Consider the following 20,626-nt stretch of genomic DNA (forward strand, 5'->3'; position numbering starts at 1 on the left):
CTGTGAGGTAGGTGGGGCTGAGAGAGCTCTTGACAGAAACTGCTCTTTTTCAAGAACAGCTCTTATCAGAACCATGGCTTGCCCAAGGTCATCCAGCCAAGTACAAGTGGAGGAGTGGGGAATCAAACCCGGTTCTCCCAGATTAGAGTCCGCTTACTTAACCACTACATCAAACTGGCTTGAAGGCCATATTAGTAGTCTCATACAGAAGAATTGTAGTTATGGGCCCTGAGGATACTCTGGTGTCATAGCTCAAGACCCACGACCCATAGACTTCTATACTAGAGGAAGAGTCTTGGGACATCAAGGACCTAAGGACATCAAGAATCCTCCCCCACACCATGTGGAGATGCCACTGGGGGGAGCTTTTCTGCATAAACCTCCAGAAAAAGTGAGAAGGAGCCATTAACAACCACGCTCCTCCATTAATTCCCCCCCAGGATGGTCTTCAAATATTGATGACTCAGCTCCTGGCATCCCAACATTGCTGCCATTCCAGTTTCAGGGGTGGCACCAGGACCTATCAGCAATATCAAAGTGCACACTTCAGAGACTACCATTTCTTGAATCAGGAGTAACTCTGATCCATGAAGGGACAAAGCCCAGAGTGTATGCCTTCCTGCTGCCATTTCAGTCTTTAGTGAAACTTCAGTCCCGTTGTGGACCAACACTCCATCCTACCTGCTCAGTGGCCTTGGTCCTACTTCTTATCTTCCTCTTTTTTCCAGCTTCCACCATGAGTCTGACATTATTCTCGTTGTCTGTGTCCTTTTATCCTCCCTTATTAGCATTATGCACTCGCCACTGCACCCTGCCTGCAGATCACTGGATCCATCTATTACCATTCTCAGTGTAGTACAGTGTGTGTCCTGTGAATGGACATGCAGGGCAGGCCCATGGGCCCAGCAAGAGGGTGGAAAGAGGTGCTTCCTCCAAAACTGGAGTACCAAAGACAGTGCATGAGCACACCCTTCTGTGACCAGAGAACAGAAGAACAAGACTTCTGATAGCCTGAAGGCAATGTGTGTGTGTGTGTGGGGGGAGAAGAGGGCAAAGGCTTTGCCTCCTTCCCTTCACACCTTATTCCTTCCACTGACCCCAATTCCTCCCCCATGGGATCCCCTAAGATGTAGTAGTACCTACCCACTTGAAACTTAAAAGGTTGATGGAAGGAGGGACAAGCTTCAAGGGAAAGGGTGTTGCATCTTAACAATGACCCAGTTTACTATCCCGACAGGATGCAAGATACATAGAATCATAGCATCACAGAGCTGGAAGGGGCCATACAGGCCATCTAGTCCAACCCTCTGCTCAATGCAGGATCAGCCTAGAGCATCCCTGACAAGTGTTTGTTCAGCCGCTGCTTAAAGACTGCCAGTGAAGGGGAGCTCACCACCTCCCTAGGCAGCTGATTCCACTGTTGAACAACTCTTACTGTATAAAAGTTTTTCCTAAGATCCAGCCAGTACCTTAATTTAAAACACGTTATTGCGAGTTCTCTCCTCCGCTGCCAACAGGAACAGCTCCCTGTCCTCCTCTGACAGCCCTTCAAATACTGAAAAGAGAGGCATCATGCCTCCCCTCAGCCTCCTCTTCCCCAGACTGAACACTCCCAAGTCCCTCAGCCTTTCCTCAGAGGGCTTGGTCTCCAGGCCCCCGATCATCCTCATTGCTCTCCTCTGCACCCGCTCCATTCTGTCCACATCCTTCTTGAAGTGAGGCCTCCAGAACTGCAAACAGTACTCCAGGTGCAGTGCAGCCTGACCAATGCAGTGTACAGAGAGACTATAAACACAGGAAATGTTTCCCCTAGGCCCCCCACTAGCATTATATGGGAAGGGCTCTGAAGAGGTGGCATATACTTTTTCCAGATACATAAATATGAATGTGGGAGCAATTCTAGGCAGCTCTACTCAGAATCCTGCTCAGTTCTGTTCATTGGGCTTTACTCCCAGGAAAGTGGTTTTAGGATTGCACAGAAAACTGCTGAACAACAGGTACTCCCCACACAATCATAATCCCACCCCTGTAGGGCTTCTGCAGGAAGGGAGGGGAAGTGTTGCGGCCAGGGCTTTTTTGGTAGGAAAAGCCCAGCAGGAACTCATTAGCATAATTGGCCACACCCAACAGCAGAAATGTATTAGCTGGCCACACCCTACAGCAGAAACATATTAGCATATGAGGCCACACCCCCGTGTTACCAAAAGTGTGCTCATCCAGCCACACCCACCTTTTGCTTCTTATTCTGTTTACCTTGTTTGTTGTCAAAACCCAGGGCTTTTTTTGTAACACAAACTCCTATGCATGTTAGGCCACACACCCATAATGTAGCCAATCCTAATGAGTTTCTGCTGTTGGGTGTGGCCTATTATGCTAATGAGTCCCTGCTGGGCATGGCCAACTCAGGAGCCAGCCGGAACTCTGTTCCTGTGCGTTCCTGCCCAAAAATAGCCCTGGTTGTGGATGAATGTGGAAGGGAAGAGGAAAGGCTAGAAATAAGTAGTTTGAAACTGCTTTAATCGAAAGGTTTTTTTTAAATTTATTAACTATTGTGAAGAAATCTGACATGCTTCCACCAGGGGTTTGCTTTCATTTTTGCTCTTAACATCCTGTGCCTTCTCTCAAGCACTGATTATTTTAAAATTGCAGGGATCTTTAAAAAGGAGGACCAGGGTGAGATGAGGGTGGTGGACTAGAGGAGGCCAGCATAAAAGGAAAATCCCAGTTGCCTATATGGAATTGGGACCCACAGTACGAGGTTAGGTTACAGAGTGTTAACAGAACCAAAAGGTAAAAAAATGCCAGGTGATAGATGACTGGTTTATTATACAAAGTCCCCCTACATGTTTCGCTGTGCAGGGGGAACCAGGTCATTCACCTAGTGCTGGAACTGTCCACAGCAATTAAATCCCCCCCCCCTTGTTCTCTTGGCACATTGCTGAGTGCAGCCCAGTTTTTCTCCATCTTTGGGCGTTACAGAGTGTTAGCCAGAAAAGGGTGATTGGCTTACACTGATTTCAATGGAATTTAAGAATGCTAACTCCTTCTGGATCACATTCGCAGCACCCTATTTATTTATTTATAAATTCGATGTTTAGACCACCCTCCCCTGTGTGTAGGGCTCAGGGCAGTGAACAGCATATTCAATAAATACATTTACAAATCAGGTTCAAACAATTGAAAGCGATAAACAAGTTCTATACCTATTCCAGATGGCACATCTAGAGCTCAAACAGGCTAGATGGAAGATCTCAAAACTGTGTGTGACCTGGCGGGCTCGTGTGGTCTCCGTTTGGGGACAGGGTGGGGAATGGAGGGGGGCTTGACCCTTAAACAACCACTGTGTTTTACTGTTTGAAACCAGCTCCCCTACTCTGTTTGTAGTATTTTAAAGGGGGGGGGGACAAATGCTTTTTAAAAGTATGCATCTTTTCTCCTTTAAAATGCTAAAGCCAGAAATGGGGTAACCAGTTTCATGTACATTAAGTATGCGCAGATTGAAGGGTTAAACCTCTTTCTCCTTTCTTTGCATGGGCCAGAGGCAAACTGAGGTTGCATGAGGAAGCAGTTTGCATTTTATGGATGATCAAGAAGTAGGATCTCGAGAGGAAGGGAGGGAGGGGGAGAGAGAGAGAGAGAGAGAGCTGGTACCTCATTATATTGTTCCAGTGTGACAAAGCCTGATCTAACTTCATCCACAGCCTGGAATCTTTGCAGCGTTTCAAGCAACTCCATCACAGAGGGTATGGGCCAAGGCTGGGAAGCCGCTAGTAAGAACCGGCGCCAGTCCACAGTGTCCAAATCCACAGTTAGCATTGATGCGATGTTTTGTATCTGTAACACAGCGTTGCAAAAAATTCTTTTACATAGAGGAAAGAAGAGGGATGGATTTTTAAAGGCAAAAGAATTTCACACAGCTTACAGGACCTTATTCCTTACAGCAAAATGCTTGGGACTCTCTGATAGCAACATTAAAGAGGTTATGAACTTCCCCAACATATAGAAAGCCAATTTGGCACAAATACAGTCCACAACACCCTGTTTACAAGAAAAGCCCCAAAACAGGACATGTTTACACCTCTTTCCACCTGAGGTCTGCTTCATAACAGAAGCTAATGTTCTACAAAAACCAAGCCAGATCACACCTCTGTTTGAATGCATTCATCAGCCTCAGATAGCTCAGGAAGCCTTAGATTTGGAGTACATAAAAGATACAATCTAATAAAAACTGAGCAATATAGAACCGAGCAACAACGAATCAGTATTTACAAAACACAATAAACTCCTGCCTTGAACATTCCCATCACTTTCTCCACAGATTTAAGGTTTGCTTTAAAATTGAAGTCTGTATGGGGCAATGTTCCCTCTAAGCTGTGGAGTCTTGTGAGCAAAAATTCTACTTTGTGAGTGACTGGCATTAAAATTGTGAGCAAGTGATTTGGCTACTGCATCAATTAGTTTGCTCTGGAGCCCTCCTTCCTGAGCTGAGACAAAAATGCGTGAGCTGGAGGCTAAAAAACTGTGAGCTAGCTCACACCAACTCAGCTTAGAGGGAACACTGGTATGGGGTGTGGATTCCATAAGGTGGGTGCCGTCCCCTCAAAAGCTTTGTTTCTCACAGCTGCACCTTTGCCCTGATGGTAGGACGGGAACACCAACAAAGACTGCTGAACTGATCTTGAGAGGCATGTGGGCTCATACGGGGAGGTGGTCCTTCGAGGTATAGGGGCCCCAGGGCATAGAAGGCTTTATAACAGTAGCACCATGCCTTGAACCTGGAAGCAGACTGGTAGCCTGTACAGCTGCCACAATTCATGCTGAATATGATTCTACTGATCTTGAGAGGCACGTGGGCTCATACGGGGAGGTGGTCCTTCGAGGTATAGGGGACCCAGGGCATAGAAGGCTTTATAACAGTAGCACCATGCCTTGAACCTGGAAGCAGACTGGTAGCCTGTACAGCTGCCACAATTCATGCTGAATATGATTCTACTGATCTTGAGAGGCACGTGGGCTCATACGGGGAGGTGGTCCTTCGAGGTATAGGGGACCCAGGGCATAGAAGGCTTTATAACAGTAGCACCATGCCTTGAACCTGGAAGCAGACTGGTAGCCTGTACAGCTGCCACAATTCATGCTGAATATGATTCTACTGATCTTGAGAGGCACGTGGGCTCATACGGGGAGGTGGTCCTTCGAGGTATAGGGGACCCAGGGCATAGAAGGCTTTATAACAGTAGCACCATGCCTTGAACCTGGAAGCAGACTGGTAGCCTGTACAGCTGCCACAATTCATGCTGAATATGATTCTACTGATCTTGAGAGGCACGTGGGCTCATACGGGGAGGTGGTCCTTCGAGGTATAGGGGACCCAGGGCATAGAAGGCTTTATAACAGTAGCACCATGCCTTGAACCTGGAAGCAGACTGGTAGCCTGTACAGCTGCCACAATTCATGCTGAATATGATTCTACTGATCTTGAGAGGCACGTGGGCTCATACGGGGAGGTGGTCCTTCGAGGTATAGGGGACCCAGGGCATAGAAGGCTTTATAACAGTAGCACCATGCCTTGAACCTGGAAGCAGACTGGTAGCCTGTACAGCTGCCACAATTCATGCTGAATATGATTCTACTGATCTTGAGAGGCACGTGGGCTCATACGGGGAGGTGGTCCTTCGAGGTATAGGGGACCCAGGGCATAGAAGGCTTTATAACAGTAGCACCATGCCTTGAACCTGGAAGCAGACTGGTAGCCTGTACAGCTGCCACAATTCATGCTGAATATGATTCTTGGTGCCCCAAAAGGCAGGCAGCTAGTGCTGGAACACAGCAATTAAATCCGCCCTCCCACCTTTCCGTTCTTCACCCCTGGAGTTACCAAGGGTTAACCAGAAACCACTGATCTGCACAAAGACTCTTGTCTCCAAGGGCAGCCCCATGAAGACCGCCATGTTTATCCAACTGACATAGCAAGAGATCTGAGCTGAAAGTTACAGGAGCAAGTACGGTGGGTACCTACATCATACGCGGAGAGGTGCATCCAGCTATCAGGAAGCACGTTGGCACCAAGATTCAAAGTGACCAGGTCATAAATAATGTCAATGAATGTTTTGGTTGGCATTAAACCTAAAACGAAGGACAAGAAGGCGGGGGGGGGGGAGAAATGTGTCACTGTGGGATTTCATATAAGCAATTTAAAAGCAAGTCCTATTTTTTACCCTTAGCCAGGCACAGGAATACATCTCCAGGATAACTATAATCTGCATTTCCACAACGTTGTATGTTTTCAGATCTTTCATATGCCCAATATAGAGCTATGAGTATCTAACACTTAACCATATCGTAATACAAAACAACTGGTTTTGAAAGCAAGCGTAGGTACATTTATGAATGCTCTGGGGGGAAATCGCTTTGGACGACTACGTTCGCAAGGCATATGCCAAAATAACTCGTTTTCACCCCGGATCAAGCCATGCTGGTCTGAAGCAAAAGAACTTTGTTTTCACCTCGTTTTGTTTTTCCCCCCTTTTGATGCAACTTATCACAGATATTCATCGCTAAACACAGAGAAAGACCAGCAACGCAATCCCTAAGCACAACTAACCCCTTCTAAGCCCGCTGACATCTTAGAAAAGTACAACCGTGCATTGGATAAGCCTGCAAGGCTGTGATTCGCTGCATTTTCAGAGCCTGGTGAGACATTGCCCGCAAAAGACATAGAACAAAACAAATCCCATCAGCTGCCTGTTCTACAGAAAACCAGCTTCCAAAAATGTGTATGGAACTGAGAGAAAGAATAGCCCCGGACAGACATTTTGCACATGCAAAGAGAACAGACAGACACCCCAACTCCATACCATAGCTGAGGATAGGGTCACCAACCTCAAGGTGGGACCTGGAGATCTCCTAGGGTTGCCAAGTCCCCCCGGGGGGCGGATTTCCCCCCGCTTTGGAGGCCCGATTTCCGCCCCCGCGGAATCGGACCCCGGGGGACTCCTGCTATTACAACTGAGCTCCAGACAAGAGAGATCAGTGCCCCTGGAGAAAATGGCTGCTTTGGAGGGTGGGCTTCATGGCATTATACCCTGCTGAGGTCCCTCCCCTCCCCAAAACCCATCCTTCCCAGGCTCCACCCCCAAAATCTATAGGCATTTCCCAAGCTAGACCTGGCAACCCTAGCTGCGGAGTCTGCCTGGTGCAACTGCATGGAGGCTTTTATCTGTGCCCACATTGCCTCCCTATGACCAGCACTCCTGCATTCCAAACACTGGTGCTCCCTGGTAGGCAGCGTAGACGCTCCCTCTAGCATGTGTCTGCACCACACAGACATAATTGTGTCAAGGTGGAGGGGGGGGCAGGCCCAGGACGCTTGTGTCCACTCTCCCTCCCCACGCAGTCAGCCAATGAGCAGATGAGTCATCTGTACGGGAGGGCCAATGTGTTCCCCAGGGGGCAGCAGCTCAGGAAGAGTTAGCTGCAGCAGAGAATCAGTGGGTGAAGGAAGGGTTAAGAAATGACAGTCCTCCACCACTGCCACCAGCTGCTGCTTCTCCTTAGAATAAGCAGTTCTTGGAGTCAGACAGCATGCAGTTGTGCCCCACATGGAGATTTCAATGCAGATACTCCTGATACTTTTTGCAGTGGATATGCTACATTCCTATCACAGTGATATAGGCAGAATCTGCATTTGTCTTTCCCACCGGTGCCCCGGCCTTCTGACTCCGTCTTCAAAAAAGTTGTCTACATTTGGTGTTGTTTTCACACCTGAACAGTGCTAGCATACTTTCGCATGTCCACATATGTTTATCCTTATTTCAGGGCGGCTCCCCTGTCATTGCACCTCTGCACTGCTTTAAAAGAATCTTCTCCAAACAACATTCAAACAAGCATAGAGAAAGACGGCGTCACAGCAGCACGAAAATGGTTTTAAAATGCAAATGCAGATTCCACCATAGGCTCTATGGAGCAGTCCCTTCTAGGGTTGCCAAGTCTAATTTGCTTACCGGTGGGGGAGCCTTGCCGGGCTCCGGGAGCCGTCCGAAGATGCGCGCGCCGGCAGCAGATCACCAGAAGCGACGCGTGACATCGACCACGTTGAAGCCGTGGCCCCGATCGTCGGAGGAAAAACCATAGAGTTTTCCCTCCGACGATTGTCCACATATGTTTATCATTATTTCAGGGCGGCTCCCCTGTCATTGCACCTCTCCACTGCTTTAAAAGAATCTTCTCCAAACAACATTCAAACAAGCATAGAGAAAGACGGCGTCACAGCAGCACGAAAATGATTTTAAAATGCAAATGCAGATTCCGCCGTAGGCTCTTTGGAGCAGTCCCTTCTGACTGTATCTTTTGAAAACCACGGAAGGATCCCGTGCAGACGAACCTGCATAACTTGAGAGACTGAACGCAGCCCCATCAGCCATGTACTGTGGTATACACAACAATCCTCTGCAGTCCCACACAAGCAACTGCAACAGAACTTGTAAGGTTGCCAAATTCCAGGTGGTTGCTGGAGATCTCTTGGGATCATAGCTGATCTCCAGGTGACAGAGACCAGTGCACCTGGAGGAAATGGCCCCTTTGGAAGGTGGACTCCATGGCACTGTACCCTGCTGAAGAAGACCCTCCCCTTCCTAGATCCCACATTCCTCAGGCTCCACCCCCAAATTCTCCAGGTATTTCCCAACCTGGAGCTGGCAACCCTATCTGTTATCCATTCTGCAGGCTGTAATGTGTGGCTAAGGGGCTACATTCATCAGTGTCGCCAACCTCCTGGCAGGGCCTGGAGTTGTCTTGCAATTATAACTGTTCTCCAGAGATCGGTTCGTCCGAAGAAGATGGCTACTTTGGAGGATGGAATCTGTTGCATGATACCCTGCTGAGCTCCCTCCCTTCCCCAAACTCAGCCACCCCCAGGCTCCGCCCCCAGAGATCCAGGGGTTTCCCAACCAGAAGTGGGCAATTCTGGACGTCACTCCCTGCCTCAGTGCAGGGCATACTTGCAGGTCAGTCCTCAATTATCATGCATCATGGATAAACCATTTTTTTAGCAGACTTGTGTTAGCCATGTATGTGGGGGGAGTTCAGTGTGTGCCAAATGGCCCACCTACTTAACAGATCCATTTGGTTGTATGCAGCCCTCTGCAAGGATTAAGCCTACTTAACAGATCCATTTGGTTGTATGTAGCCCTCTGCAAGGATGCCCTAAACAACAGATGAAATGTTGGACTTTCACATGACAAAGGCGTTTAAAGCGCCATCCTGAACAGAACTTAGGAGCTGCGGTGGCTCAAGTGGTTACGACGCTGAACTGCAGGCTGTGGAAGGTCAGTAGTTCAGCAGTTCGAGACCCGAGTTGCCGCATGACGCAGTGAGCTCCCGTCTCTAGTTCCAGCTCCTGCCAACCTAGCAGTTCGAAACCAAGAAATTGCAAGTAGATAAATAGGTACCACTTCGGTGGGAAGGTAACAGCGTTCCGTGCGCCTTGGTGTTTAGTCATGCCAGCCACATGACCACGGAAATGTCTTCAGACAGCGCTGGCTCTTCGGCTTTGAAATGGAGATGGCTTTCGAGCAAGGGAACCTTTACCTTTTTAAACAGAGCTTATACCCTTCTGAGTCCATGGAAGTCATCTCTGCTTAAGACTCAGTGCTAGAGACAAACATGGTCCCTAGCTAGATGGCATTACTGCTGAGCAAATAAAAACACCAACCCAATAGCCAACTTTCATTTCTCAAAGTCTGCTCACCAAGACTAGGAACTATATTTTAAAGTGTGCTTTGCCACAATACCTTGACTACAGCGGACGTGTACATGTGCTTAATCACAAACGAGTATTTGTATAGATTTTTCCCAGTTCTACAGTATGGAGGGCTGGAAATGAAGGTATGGAGAGCCATGCAAACAGTCCCTTCCACACTGTCCCTTCCACCTTCTAAGCCCGCACTGCTATCACGGAAGGTCTGATCCTGCACTACTGCTAGTAGGTGCACTGATTGCTTTTAGGCCAAGGCTACTTTTAGCAAGCTCTACTTGATCAGCCAGTGAGTTAGCCAAACTATACATGCAATTCAAAGGCAGCAGAATTCTACCTCTACAGCTGCAACTACGAAATCCAAAGCATCAAGAAGGTGAAGAAGGTGGGGCACATACTGTGATATCTTCTACAGCCAGGTATCTTTATTTGAGGCGTCTTATCGAGAGAAGGTAGGTGGTATCCTTTGTATATATGGAAAAGATGATATCCATAACTCATTTTTACCACAAAGATATTTCATTCTCCACGTAGCTTTCTTCATTTTCCTGCAATTTCTATTAAAATATCCTTTAAAAGTCCATTTCTTCACTATTTTGTTGATGACAAAAACTCAGCTTCATAATTTGAGGCAAAGGAGGGCAGGATCTTTATAGCTGCAGTTGATCCAAGGAGAATCCTATATACCATGTTTGAAGAAATGAATACTCTGATGCTTTAGAACTACTTAAATGCTGAAACAGCTGAGGCAATCAGCACTTAGGATCGTGCAAAAGGCACATTAACTGCCCCTGCAAAAAAATATTTTGCATAACAAGAGAATGAAAACAAAGAGGATGTTACGTAAAAGTTGGTAAAAACTGGAAGGACTGCTATGCTTTAGGAGAATACCTCTAATTTTCATGTTGTCTTGGGGAGCTTGCCTGGACTAGGCTTTACATTTTTTGCCTATCCTCTACCACTGAGACTGTAGCTCAGTGGTTGAGCATCTGCTCGGCATGCAGAAGGTCCCAGGTTCAATCCCTGGCATCTCCAGTTAAAAGGCTCAGGTAACAGGTAAGGTGAAAAACTTCATCTCAAGACCCTGAAAAGCCACTGCCAGTCAGAGTAGACGATAGTGACCTTGACAGAACCAATGGGTCTAGCTCAGATTAAAGCATCTTCATGTGTATTCTGTTTTTACAATTTGAAAGGACAAACAGTGCTTACGATGTCCCCCCAGCTTCTGTAGTATAAATTGCATTTTCATGGTTTAGTTAGCTAGGGTGGCTCAAGTGGTTAAGATGCTGAACTGCAGGCTGTGGAAGGTCAGTAGTTCAGCAGTTCAAGACCCGGATGCCGCATGATGGAGTGAGCTCCCATCTCTAGTTCCAGCTCCTGCCAACCTAGCAGTTCAAAAGCAAGAAATTGCAAGTAGATAAATAGGGACCACTTCGGTGGGAAGGTAAAAGCGTTCCATGTGCCTTGGTGTTTAGTCATGCCGGCCACATGACCACGGAAACGTCTTTGGACAGCGCTGGCTCTTCGGCTTGGAAACAGAGATGAGCACCGCAACCCTAGAGTCGGATTCGACTGGCTTTCGAGCAAGGGAACCTTTACCTTTACCTAATAAATAGTGACGTTTTCCCCTTCCCTAGTACACTACTAAATTTGTTTGCGGACAAAATGGAGAGAGCGTTCCCATTCTAGTCACTTCCAAATACGCTTTCCCAATCGGAGTCCGATGAACAGTCTGATCTCTCCCGAGCAGCCATCCACTGGCCGCCCTCTGCTTTTCTGTTCCTCTGCCAAGAAACATTCCACAACTGAATAGCCACCTGGGGGTCAAAATTCTTGATATCTGGAGAATTCATCTGAATGATCATGAGGTCGGTCATGCTTTCGAGCATCGGCTTTGGACGCCGCTGCATCATGGTAAGCTTCATTCGACAGAAGCCGCGCGCTGCCTCATCCGAACTCGCTGGCAGTGTCAAGACCAGATCCACTAGTGCCAAGATGTTTGGGTACTTATGAGAATAATCTGAATTCACCAAATCCCATGTTAACCTTCGGATGTTCTGATACCTAGAAAATACAATTGTGTTTCTTAATCAGATCTTTCCCACAGGTCTCAAAGCTTAGCACTAAAATACGTCTCAGTTTCACTTCACATGGGGGAGAATGCCACGGTTCGCTGGTAAAGCACGTCTTGTTTGTAGGACAGCTGCAGTTCGATCCTTGGCATCTACAGTAGAACATCTCAGGGAGCAGATTCTGCCTGATATTTTGAAGAACTGTTGCCAGTCAGAATAGGAATTACTTAACTAGACTGACCGATGGGTCAGACTCGGCAGAAGGCAACTTCGTAAGTTCATATGAATCTGCTTATTACCTATTATACAGCTCTGCTTTCAGCATGGTCCATTCGGTCTCCATTTCGTCAACCTTCACACCAGCACATTCCAAGATCGGCTCATAATACTTGGTCAAGACAGACACTTCAATCTCACCAAATTCTGTGAGAATTTGAAAGTTACATTTTAAAAAAACATTCCAGAAAGAAAAAAATAATAATTCAAATGTATTGCCACTGCCTTGAGTTTTCCGTACCTTGTACGATTTTGTCAGGCCACAGTTTAAAACTCCCAATAGTGCTTGCTCTCAAAACCTCTTCGCTAGCATCACAAAAGCAATCGCGCAGCTGATGCAAAAGATTGCTTAATAGCTCTGTTCGGTCTTCCTTTATATCTCCATCTCCAAGTAGCTGGTGTCCATGGAAGTGCGTGGTGGTCTCCACTAGGCGTTCTCTTGGCCCAGACCTGAAAAAATATCACATTTGAGAATTATTCTGTGCAGCTCTGATTTTTGTACAACTGGTAATTTCAGGCAGTTGTTTAGGATACTCAACCTCGCTCGATACATTTGGAGAGTTTCCTGGGTTGACTGAATGGTCGCGAAAACATCTGCAATGGAAGCGTTCTGATCCTGGGCCACGCGAGATAGAATGTTGAGGACATTGATGACATCCAACAAGAAATGGGAAAACTTAACGACGTCTGTTTTCAGAAGGAGCTTTAAGAGGTCTTTTGCTTTCTGGTGGTTTGAAGAGCATGGCTCTTCTTGTATCTAGAAATCAGCAAAAAATAATCATTAAGCCATTGATTTCCCTCCCCCACAATCCAGTTTTCATTCCCTTCCCCCTCCACTGGTGATTTTTTAAACAGTATTTACCTCACTCATGTGTAGGACAATTGCAGGGTACCCTTTAAGCAGAATTTGAAGAGCAGTTTGTAGACGAAGGAGCCATCGGGAACCACCAATTCGAGAAGGAATAGCCGGCCTCAATTTGAGGGCTTTGTACGCTAGCGTAAGATTGTTTTTATCCAAGGGTGAGTTTTGGTAAAAATAGTACATATTTTGCAAGAGACCCATGAGAACAGTGTACAGATGAGTGCTCTTCAAGGTTTCCTTGTAGGCCATTTCAAGCCGATGCACAAGGCAATGTACACTCTGAACACGTGGCTGGATTTCTTTCAAAAGTTTAGCCACCCCGTTATTTTGTCCAACCATGACATCTGCCCCATGACTCCCAAAGCCAACTAGCTTCCTTGCCCAGTCTTGGCTTGGCAGATGGAGCTGCAGATTGGTCTGTAATATTTTCAAAATGGCATTTTTCACCGCTGAAGCATCGTACTGGTCTACCGACTGAACCCCAACGATCTGACAGTGGACCTTCCCTTGGTAGGCAAAGCGCACATAAACAAGGGCAGCTTCTGTGCTCACGAGGTCTGTGACTCCGTCACTAATGAGCGAGAAGAACTTGCATTGGTCTAATTTCTCCTTTAAGGCCCTTCGCTCCACTTCTGCAATGAAATGAGTAAAGATCCTCGCCGCCTTGTCGTTTCTAAATATAGAGCCGATATCCACACCCTTCATATCATCCAGCTTGCACATCCAGTCCAGGTCTGTGAAGGGACGCCCAGTCTTGGCAATAGCATGGCATGTCCTGAAGAGGTTCTCTATTCTTCCTAAGGCTGCTTTGCTCATGTTCTTTAATATCTGCTCAGTGCTCGCTGTATCTGGAGCAGAAGAGCTGGCCGCTTCCATACAAGTTGCCCAAGCGTGAGCTTCGCTGCTTTCATGCTCCATGACGAATTCGATTCTGAAATCATCCGTCCCCAAACAAAAGTTGTGCGTGGATTCTCCTAAGTCCACATTATGCTTCCGACATAAAGCACAGTACATCGTGTTTCTTCCGCTGTCGTGCTTCAGCCAAGAGTACTTTGACAGCCATATTTCTGGAAACGCGTGGTTCTTCTGCGATTGCTTGACTGGAGCTACAGTCTTCTTTTTCATTTGCTTCAGAACTGCCAAAGCTATAAACATTTTAAACATAACTAGGCATGAAGAACATAAGAACATGAGAGAAGCCAATGTTGGATCAGGCCAATGGCCCATCTAGTTCAACACTCTGTCACACCGTGGCCAAAAATACCATCAGGAGGTCCAGCAGTGGGGCCAGGACACTAGAAGCCCTCCCACTGTTGCCCCCCCCCCAAGCACCAAGAATACAGTTTTATTAAAAGCTTTCTGGAAGTCAAGGTAAACAACATCTATTGGGTCCCCCTTGTCCACATGTTTGTGGTTTAATTTGCATTAAAATGTTTTGTTATTACGCTTGCAACATTTCACGTCCATTTTTCTCCCTTCCCTTTCTCCCGCCAGCTTTGTTACTCGTTATATTCAGGAATACTATGAACATGTACTCATTATAAAAGAGGCACACTCAGAGCTGGGTGAAGTTTGAGTCCAGTGGCACCTTTAAGACCAAGAACGTTTAATTCTGGGTATAAGCTTTCGGGCACATGCGCCCTTCTTCAGATACATTGAAACAGACTTCTTCAAGCATTACAGATAAGTAGAGAGAGGGTGGAGGGGGCTAGTTGCCAGGAAGGGCTAATTAGAGTCAAGATGCATAAGTGAGTGAGCAATAAGTATAGCTAAGATTGGATTAACGCAGTTGGGTGTACTCTTGTTAAAAATGATTGCATTTTTTCACCCCCTACAGTTCTATATCATGCATAACTTATGTACCATGAGCACAATTACATGATTTCTTAATTTGCATAATTTATTCTGCTTTTATTGTTTTGCATAATTTATTCTGGGTATGCTACCCGTGCATGGTTGCAAAGGATGGCACGTGGCCCTGAAGCCTGACTCCCAACCACTGCAAATCTTATTCACCTTGATGGTTACTGAAGTTTTACCAGACGTTGCCCTCGTTCTTTCAAGCACTTCTTTCTGCACCCATAAAGAAAAATGGAAGCTGAGGTAAAATTCTGCACTCTTTCTCTGCTCTTGCAGAACCACTGCATTAAAAAAAAAGTAGCCCCTGAAATACGATGAGGATAAATAAATGCTGGGCTTGGCTGGGTTTGGGCTTCCATCAGGGTTGCCAGACGTAGCTGACAAGCTGCTTGGGTGAGTCTGGGGGCAGGGACAATCTTCTTGATATTGAGCTGATGCACAGTGTCAGTTCTAGCAAAACAAAAACTCAGAAGTGACATCGTTATGCGGGGCTGATGCTCTAGGATTCACTCCAAACACTATGCAGCCTATTTTACATCTTCCTCCTTGTAAGGAAGGAAGCGGAAGGGGTGCGTCACAGCAACTAATCCCTGGATACCATAATACATAGGGAGGAAGTGTCAGGTACTGCACAAGAACTTGCACAAGTGGAACAGCGCTAAGTCCTCCTGTGTTTCCACTTGTACATCTTGGAATCCAAGCATCTACCGGTAGGTGATCACTTAGGGATGTGATGGGAATGACACTAAATTTGTTGCACAAGTGGAACAGCGCTAAGTCCTCTTGTGTTTCCACTTGTGCATCTTGGAATCCAAGCATCTACCTGTAGGTGATCACTTAGGGATGTGACGGGAATGACACTAAATTCGGAAGTGGGGCTGCATCAGCAGGTTGTGGGGGAAACATGGGAAAAGATGGCAAGCCAGGCCATCTGTGATGGATCCTCTTCCCCTTGATACTTGCCGTTTCAGGCCCAGCCTACATGAACTGGTCTACATATTCAAGAAAAGGAATAAGAAATGCAGGCCTAGTTTAGAGCTCTCCTGATTTCCTCCTCCTTATAGCAGGTGCATAACAAGAAAGTACTTCTGATTTCCCATAGATGAAGTAACTTTTGAAGTCAGACTCACAGATTTCATGACCTCTGTGGTGTGAGTCTCTGCTACGGTTGCCACTGACAGGTACGGGATGGACTTCTCCCGGAATTACAACTGTTCTCCAGATTACAGAGATCAGTGCTCCTGGAGGGAACAGCAGCTGTGGATGGTGGCCTCTGTGGCATCACACCTGTGCTGAGCTCCCTCTCCTCTCCAAACTCCTCCCTAGACTCCACCCCTTAGTCCTCCCTAGAGTCCACCCCCAAATCTCCATTAATTTCTCAACCTGGAGTTGGCAAACCTGGTGACCTTCAGAGTTCATTGCTCTCACTTCCTTCTTTTAATTACTCACTGAGTAAAAAAGTACCTTCTTTTGTCCATACGGAATCTCCAACCCATGCATAATTTCATAAACCTCATCGTATCCACCCTTAGTTGTGCTTTTTTTATGTGGAGATACCTTTGCATGTGCAGTTTTCCTCCATGCTTGTTGAAGCAGTACAATTCCAAGTGGTGGTTCTTACCTTTCTGGCCCTAAATGGTTCCGGGGGGGGGGGGCTAGGGTACTTGAAGGACCGCCTCTGTCCATATTGCCCAGCCCACCAGTTAAGATTCTTCCTTCAAAGTCTTCAAATCAGTGGAATACATATTATATGACACCCAGGGGTCATTTCCTGCAGGAGCGCACAGGAGCAGAGCTCCGGCAGTAAAGAGCCCAGGGGGCAGGCACATGCAACAATCCCAGCCCCCTGTTCCCAGCAGCCCCAGGCCACGAGGAGCATGAGGATCTGCACATCCCCCCCCCCATTGCTAGCAATCCCAAAACAGTCTAGTGGAGCCTGAGCGGTGGGTGTTGCCTTCTGACACACTTCCGGTGTGCAAATAAGTTATTTATTCAAATACATTATGCTAATGAGTTATGTTAATGAGCTCATGCACCTCTTTTTCTATGAAATGACCCCTGATGACATCTAAAGAGCTTTCACACACATCACATGGCGGCAAAACCTCCGTCGAGTGTATAATTAACAGGAAACCACATGCAGTCCCTGATCTCTCACAAGTATTCTCAAAAGGTACATGTAGGTCACTTTTATATTCTGAGGTAGATTGGAGACAGACAATTGCTGCGCGAGAATGGAAAGTGGCTCAGCAGCAGAGATTTTGCTTCTGCTTCCTATGACACATGCAGTTTTGTCCCACTCAACATTTTGCAGGGTTTTCAGCCATTAGGAAAAAAAGCACGAGATGAACAGGGGCTGCTGACATGTATCACAAGCAACAATCCGTCTATAAAACGGCATTCAGATCTCTGGGAGGAAAATTCCCCACAAATTATTGTCTGCCTCCAGCACCTGCTAAATGTTTCCTACTGGAAAGAAAATGAATACACATTTTGATTTTGATTCTGCCCTTCAACCGAATCCACGCTTGCCATTCAAGAAGCATTTTCTGGCCCTTCTGCTTTTGGTGCGCGTGGCTCCATCCACACAGCATTGGATATTACGTTATTGTAAGAGAGACCACCAACTAATGCCCCTGTATAGATCACCGTATCTCCAAAAGGAAATTGCGGAGCTGGAAAAAATACAGAGGAGGGAAACCAAGACAACTAATTCATGTCTGCAAATGTGTAAAGAAGGCGTCTTCTTACCTCTCGGTGCCACCTGTAGAAACTGCTTATGAAGACTGCTAAGCTGCGAAATTGTTAGAGTACCATTTATAGCAGTCTCTACCGACGGAGGGCGGGGTGGGGGGACAGGGTCTGGGAACACTTTGATATCGCCATTAATGTAAAACTCCGTCCCTTCCAGAACCAGCTCGTTCTGGATTCTAGTAGACATTTCGATATGCTGACGGGCAACCTCGATTAATTTGTCAACACTGTAAAGACAATACATTAAATAAAAGAGATGATGCTTTACCATTCTAAAACTAGAATATCATCAGGCTAACAGTTCTTTCACACTCGTAGCTGTCAGGACTGCATCTAAGGGCACTTTCACACATGTCGAATAATGGACTTTCCATGCACTTTGCAATTGTATTTTACTGTGTGGAAAGGCAAAATCCACTTACAAACAATTGCTAAAAATGCATTTAAAGTGCGTTAGTCAGTGTGTATGAAAGTGTCTCAAGGGTAGAGGTATCTGTGGCCCTCAGCCATCCCAGCCAGTGCCAAAAAATTCTCCTTCCTAAAATTCGGCAGGAATTAATCTTTGTCTTTACTCACTGCCACTAAATACCTCACAGCTCAGAATTGGAAAAGCAAATCTTTACTAACTAGAGAAAAGTGGTACTTAAAAATCTGGGGATTTTTTAAAATGGACACAATTGCAGATTTTGTTTCCCAATCTGAACCTCAACTGGGTCTTTCTAATCTAACAGAAAAATGGTTTCCCTTTTCGAATTTCACAACTCAGGAATTAAGGTCAAAAAATTATGGTCTATGGTCTGGAACATCGGTATCACCATATATTGTCTCTTCTCTGACGTGATATGGAATAGAAGTCCTATAACCGTACCCTCCTACATTCTCATTTCATTTTTAGTTATTTTGCTCAGGCTGCTTTTCCCTATATTTGCTTGGCAATAGTTGTGTTTGTTTTGTATAATTATTGTTTAAAGGTTGTTTAAAGACTGTTGTAGTAGGGTGCTGTTGGTGTAATATTGCATTATTGTTATAGCTCCAATATCGATGGTGTGATTGTTATTTTTTTAACAATTTCCAATAAAATTATTAAAATTAAAAAAATCTCTTCTTGCTACGGTCTACTGCAGGGATGTCGAACTCATTTGTTACGAGGGCCAGATCTGACATAAATGAGACCTTATTGGGCCAGGCCATGTGTGTCATAAAATGTAATGCCAGGTAGCGGAGATATAAACTTTATAAAGGACACAAACACAAAGGTGGTTTTTTTACTTAAAATAAAAACATGCTTAAAACATCAGCACTCTTGCAATATTTTGTTTATTTAACAGTGTCTGATAACTGGCACCTCTTGCTCTGAATTATTGCATCAAAATGTCTGTGCTGTTGCAAACTTGAGTATGCTGTTCAGGTGTGAATCTGTAAGCTGCAAACCTATGATGACACAGCAGCAGCAGAACTGGAAGAAGAAGCAGAAGACATCCAGTTCCACTGTGCGTCTGATAGAAGCCCTCCAGGGGCCTGATCCAGCCCCCGGGTTGCATGTTTGACACCCCTGGTCTACTGTGTCCCAACTGCCACCCAAAATTCCCTCTCCCTCTCCACGCTCAGCATCTGAACCCAGAACTTCCAGATCCATATCCCACCAGATCAAATGGCACTGACTACCTCTGTGGAAGAGATACAGGAGGAGAAGGAACAGCACATGTCCCCTGAGCTTCCATTTCCTGTATCTCCCCAGAATAGAACATTCACATTTCTTTCTCTGTCTCCTCCAACTGCAGGCAGAGATGAAAGCCATCTCCACATTGAGAACTTGGATACTTTCTTATGAAGGGAGTGTCATGATTTGACCTGGGGGACCACTCGATCCAGGAAAACACCCACCCACTCCTCATGTTACGGGCTCACGGAAGGACACACACACAATGTTGGCAACATGACATGTCAAGGGCAATGCTCCCTTTAAGCTGCAGAGTCTTGTGAGCAAAAATTCTACTCTATGAGCTACTGGCATTAAAGCCATCCTTCCTGAGCTAAGACAAAACTGTGTGAGCTGGAGGCTAAGAAACTGTGAGCTAGCTCACACTAACTCAGCTTAGAGGAAACACTGGTCAAGGGGGAAGGGAGGAGAGACAGAAGCCCATTTGGCTACCCTGTCAGAAAGGGGAAGACTGATTTAATAATCCAGACTGAAACCCTAAAAACTCGTAATGAGTGACATGACCTGACTGCTCAAAAGTGGCTTGGGAGAAATGTCTTCAAAATGAAAACAAAATAAAAAATATTTTGTATGTATACCTCAAATAATTATGAAACTGTCTGTGGCTTCCCCGTTATTAATACTGATGGTGTTCCTATAGCTGATTTTGTCATTTATTCCTGTGTTCTAATTTAGTGCATGAACACCTTTGGAGACCGTTAGTTGAAAAGGGGTTCAGAGGACAGCCATGTTGGTCAGTTCAGAGACCAACTAGATTTTCAGGGTATAAAGTTTTTGAGAGTCAAAGCGCCTTTCTCCAGACTCCATCGCATTGGCGGAAAAGTGATCATGAATCTTCTGAATAAGTAATAAAGAAATGAATAGGAGTAGAGACATATGGCTGGATCCAACCAACTTCTCTGCTGGTGAAAAAGGAACAAGAGGTCCCATTTAACCACCCCAAAGGGTTACGTTTGGGCTCATGGGCTCAGCATGTGGGATTGGGGTGGTGTAGGAAGTAGGGGAATTGCACAAGATTGACTAAAAAAAGCTGACTGGATCCAATCCACAGATATGGCCCTATGCTAGAAATACTGCAATTAAAAGATTATTCACACACACACACACACACACACGATTGCTTCTTTATCCTGTTTCTCGGTCCAATCATCTAGCAAGTCTAGCTACTATGCTTCATCAGAATTAACCATCTTTTACCTGGACATTTCAACCAGGTATCTCTCTCCCAGCCATTTTTCCATATTCCTGTATGTTAGTTCGGCTTTCGAGGTTAGGTCTTCGATGAAGGCGTGTGCTTTAACTTTCAACAGCTCAAGTCGAGATTTTGC

At 45.9% G+C, this 20,626-nt stretch overlaps 1 protein-coding gene across 1 annotated transcript in view; it reads right to left on the minus strand.

Moving 5' to 3' along the window:
- SPEF2 (sperm flagellar 2) overlaps nt 1-20,626 on the minus strand; it is a 148,785-nt gene that overhangs the window by 21,844 nt on the left and 106,315 nt on the right. The window contains exons 29-31 of the mRNA XM_015408709.1: nt 17,576-17,805; nt 6,020-6,126; nt 3,652-3,834 (exon numbers count right to left, since the gene is read on the minus strand). Of these exons, the coding sequence (XP_015264195.1) occupies nt 3,652-3,834; nt 6,020-6,126; nt 17,576-17,805 (520 nt within the window). The remainder of the gene's footprint in view (nt 1-3,651; nt 3,835-6,019; nt 6,127-17,575; nt 17,806-20,626) is intronic.

The sequence above is a fragment of the Gekko japonicus genome, unplaced genomic scaffold (assembly GCF_001447785.1).
Source record: "Gekko japonicus isolate JY-2015 unplaced genomic scaffold, Gekko_japonicus_V1.1 scaffold2199, whole genome shotgun sequence".
NCBI classification, from domain to species: domain Eukaryota; kingdom Metazoa; phylum Chordata; class Lepidosauria; order Squamata; family Gekkonidae; genus Gekko; species Gekko japonicus.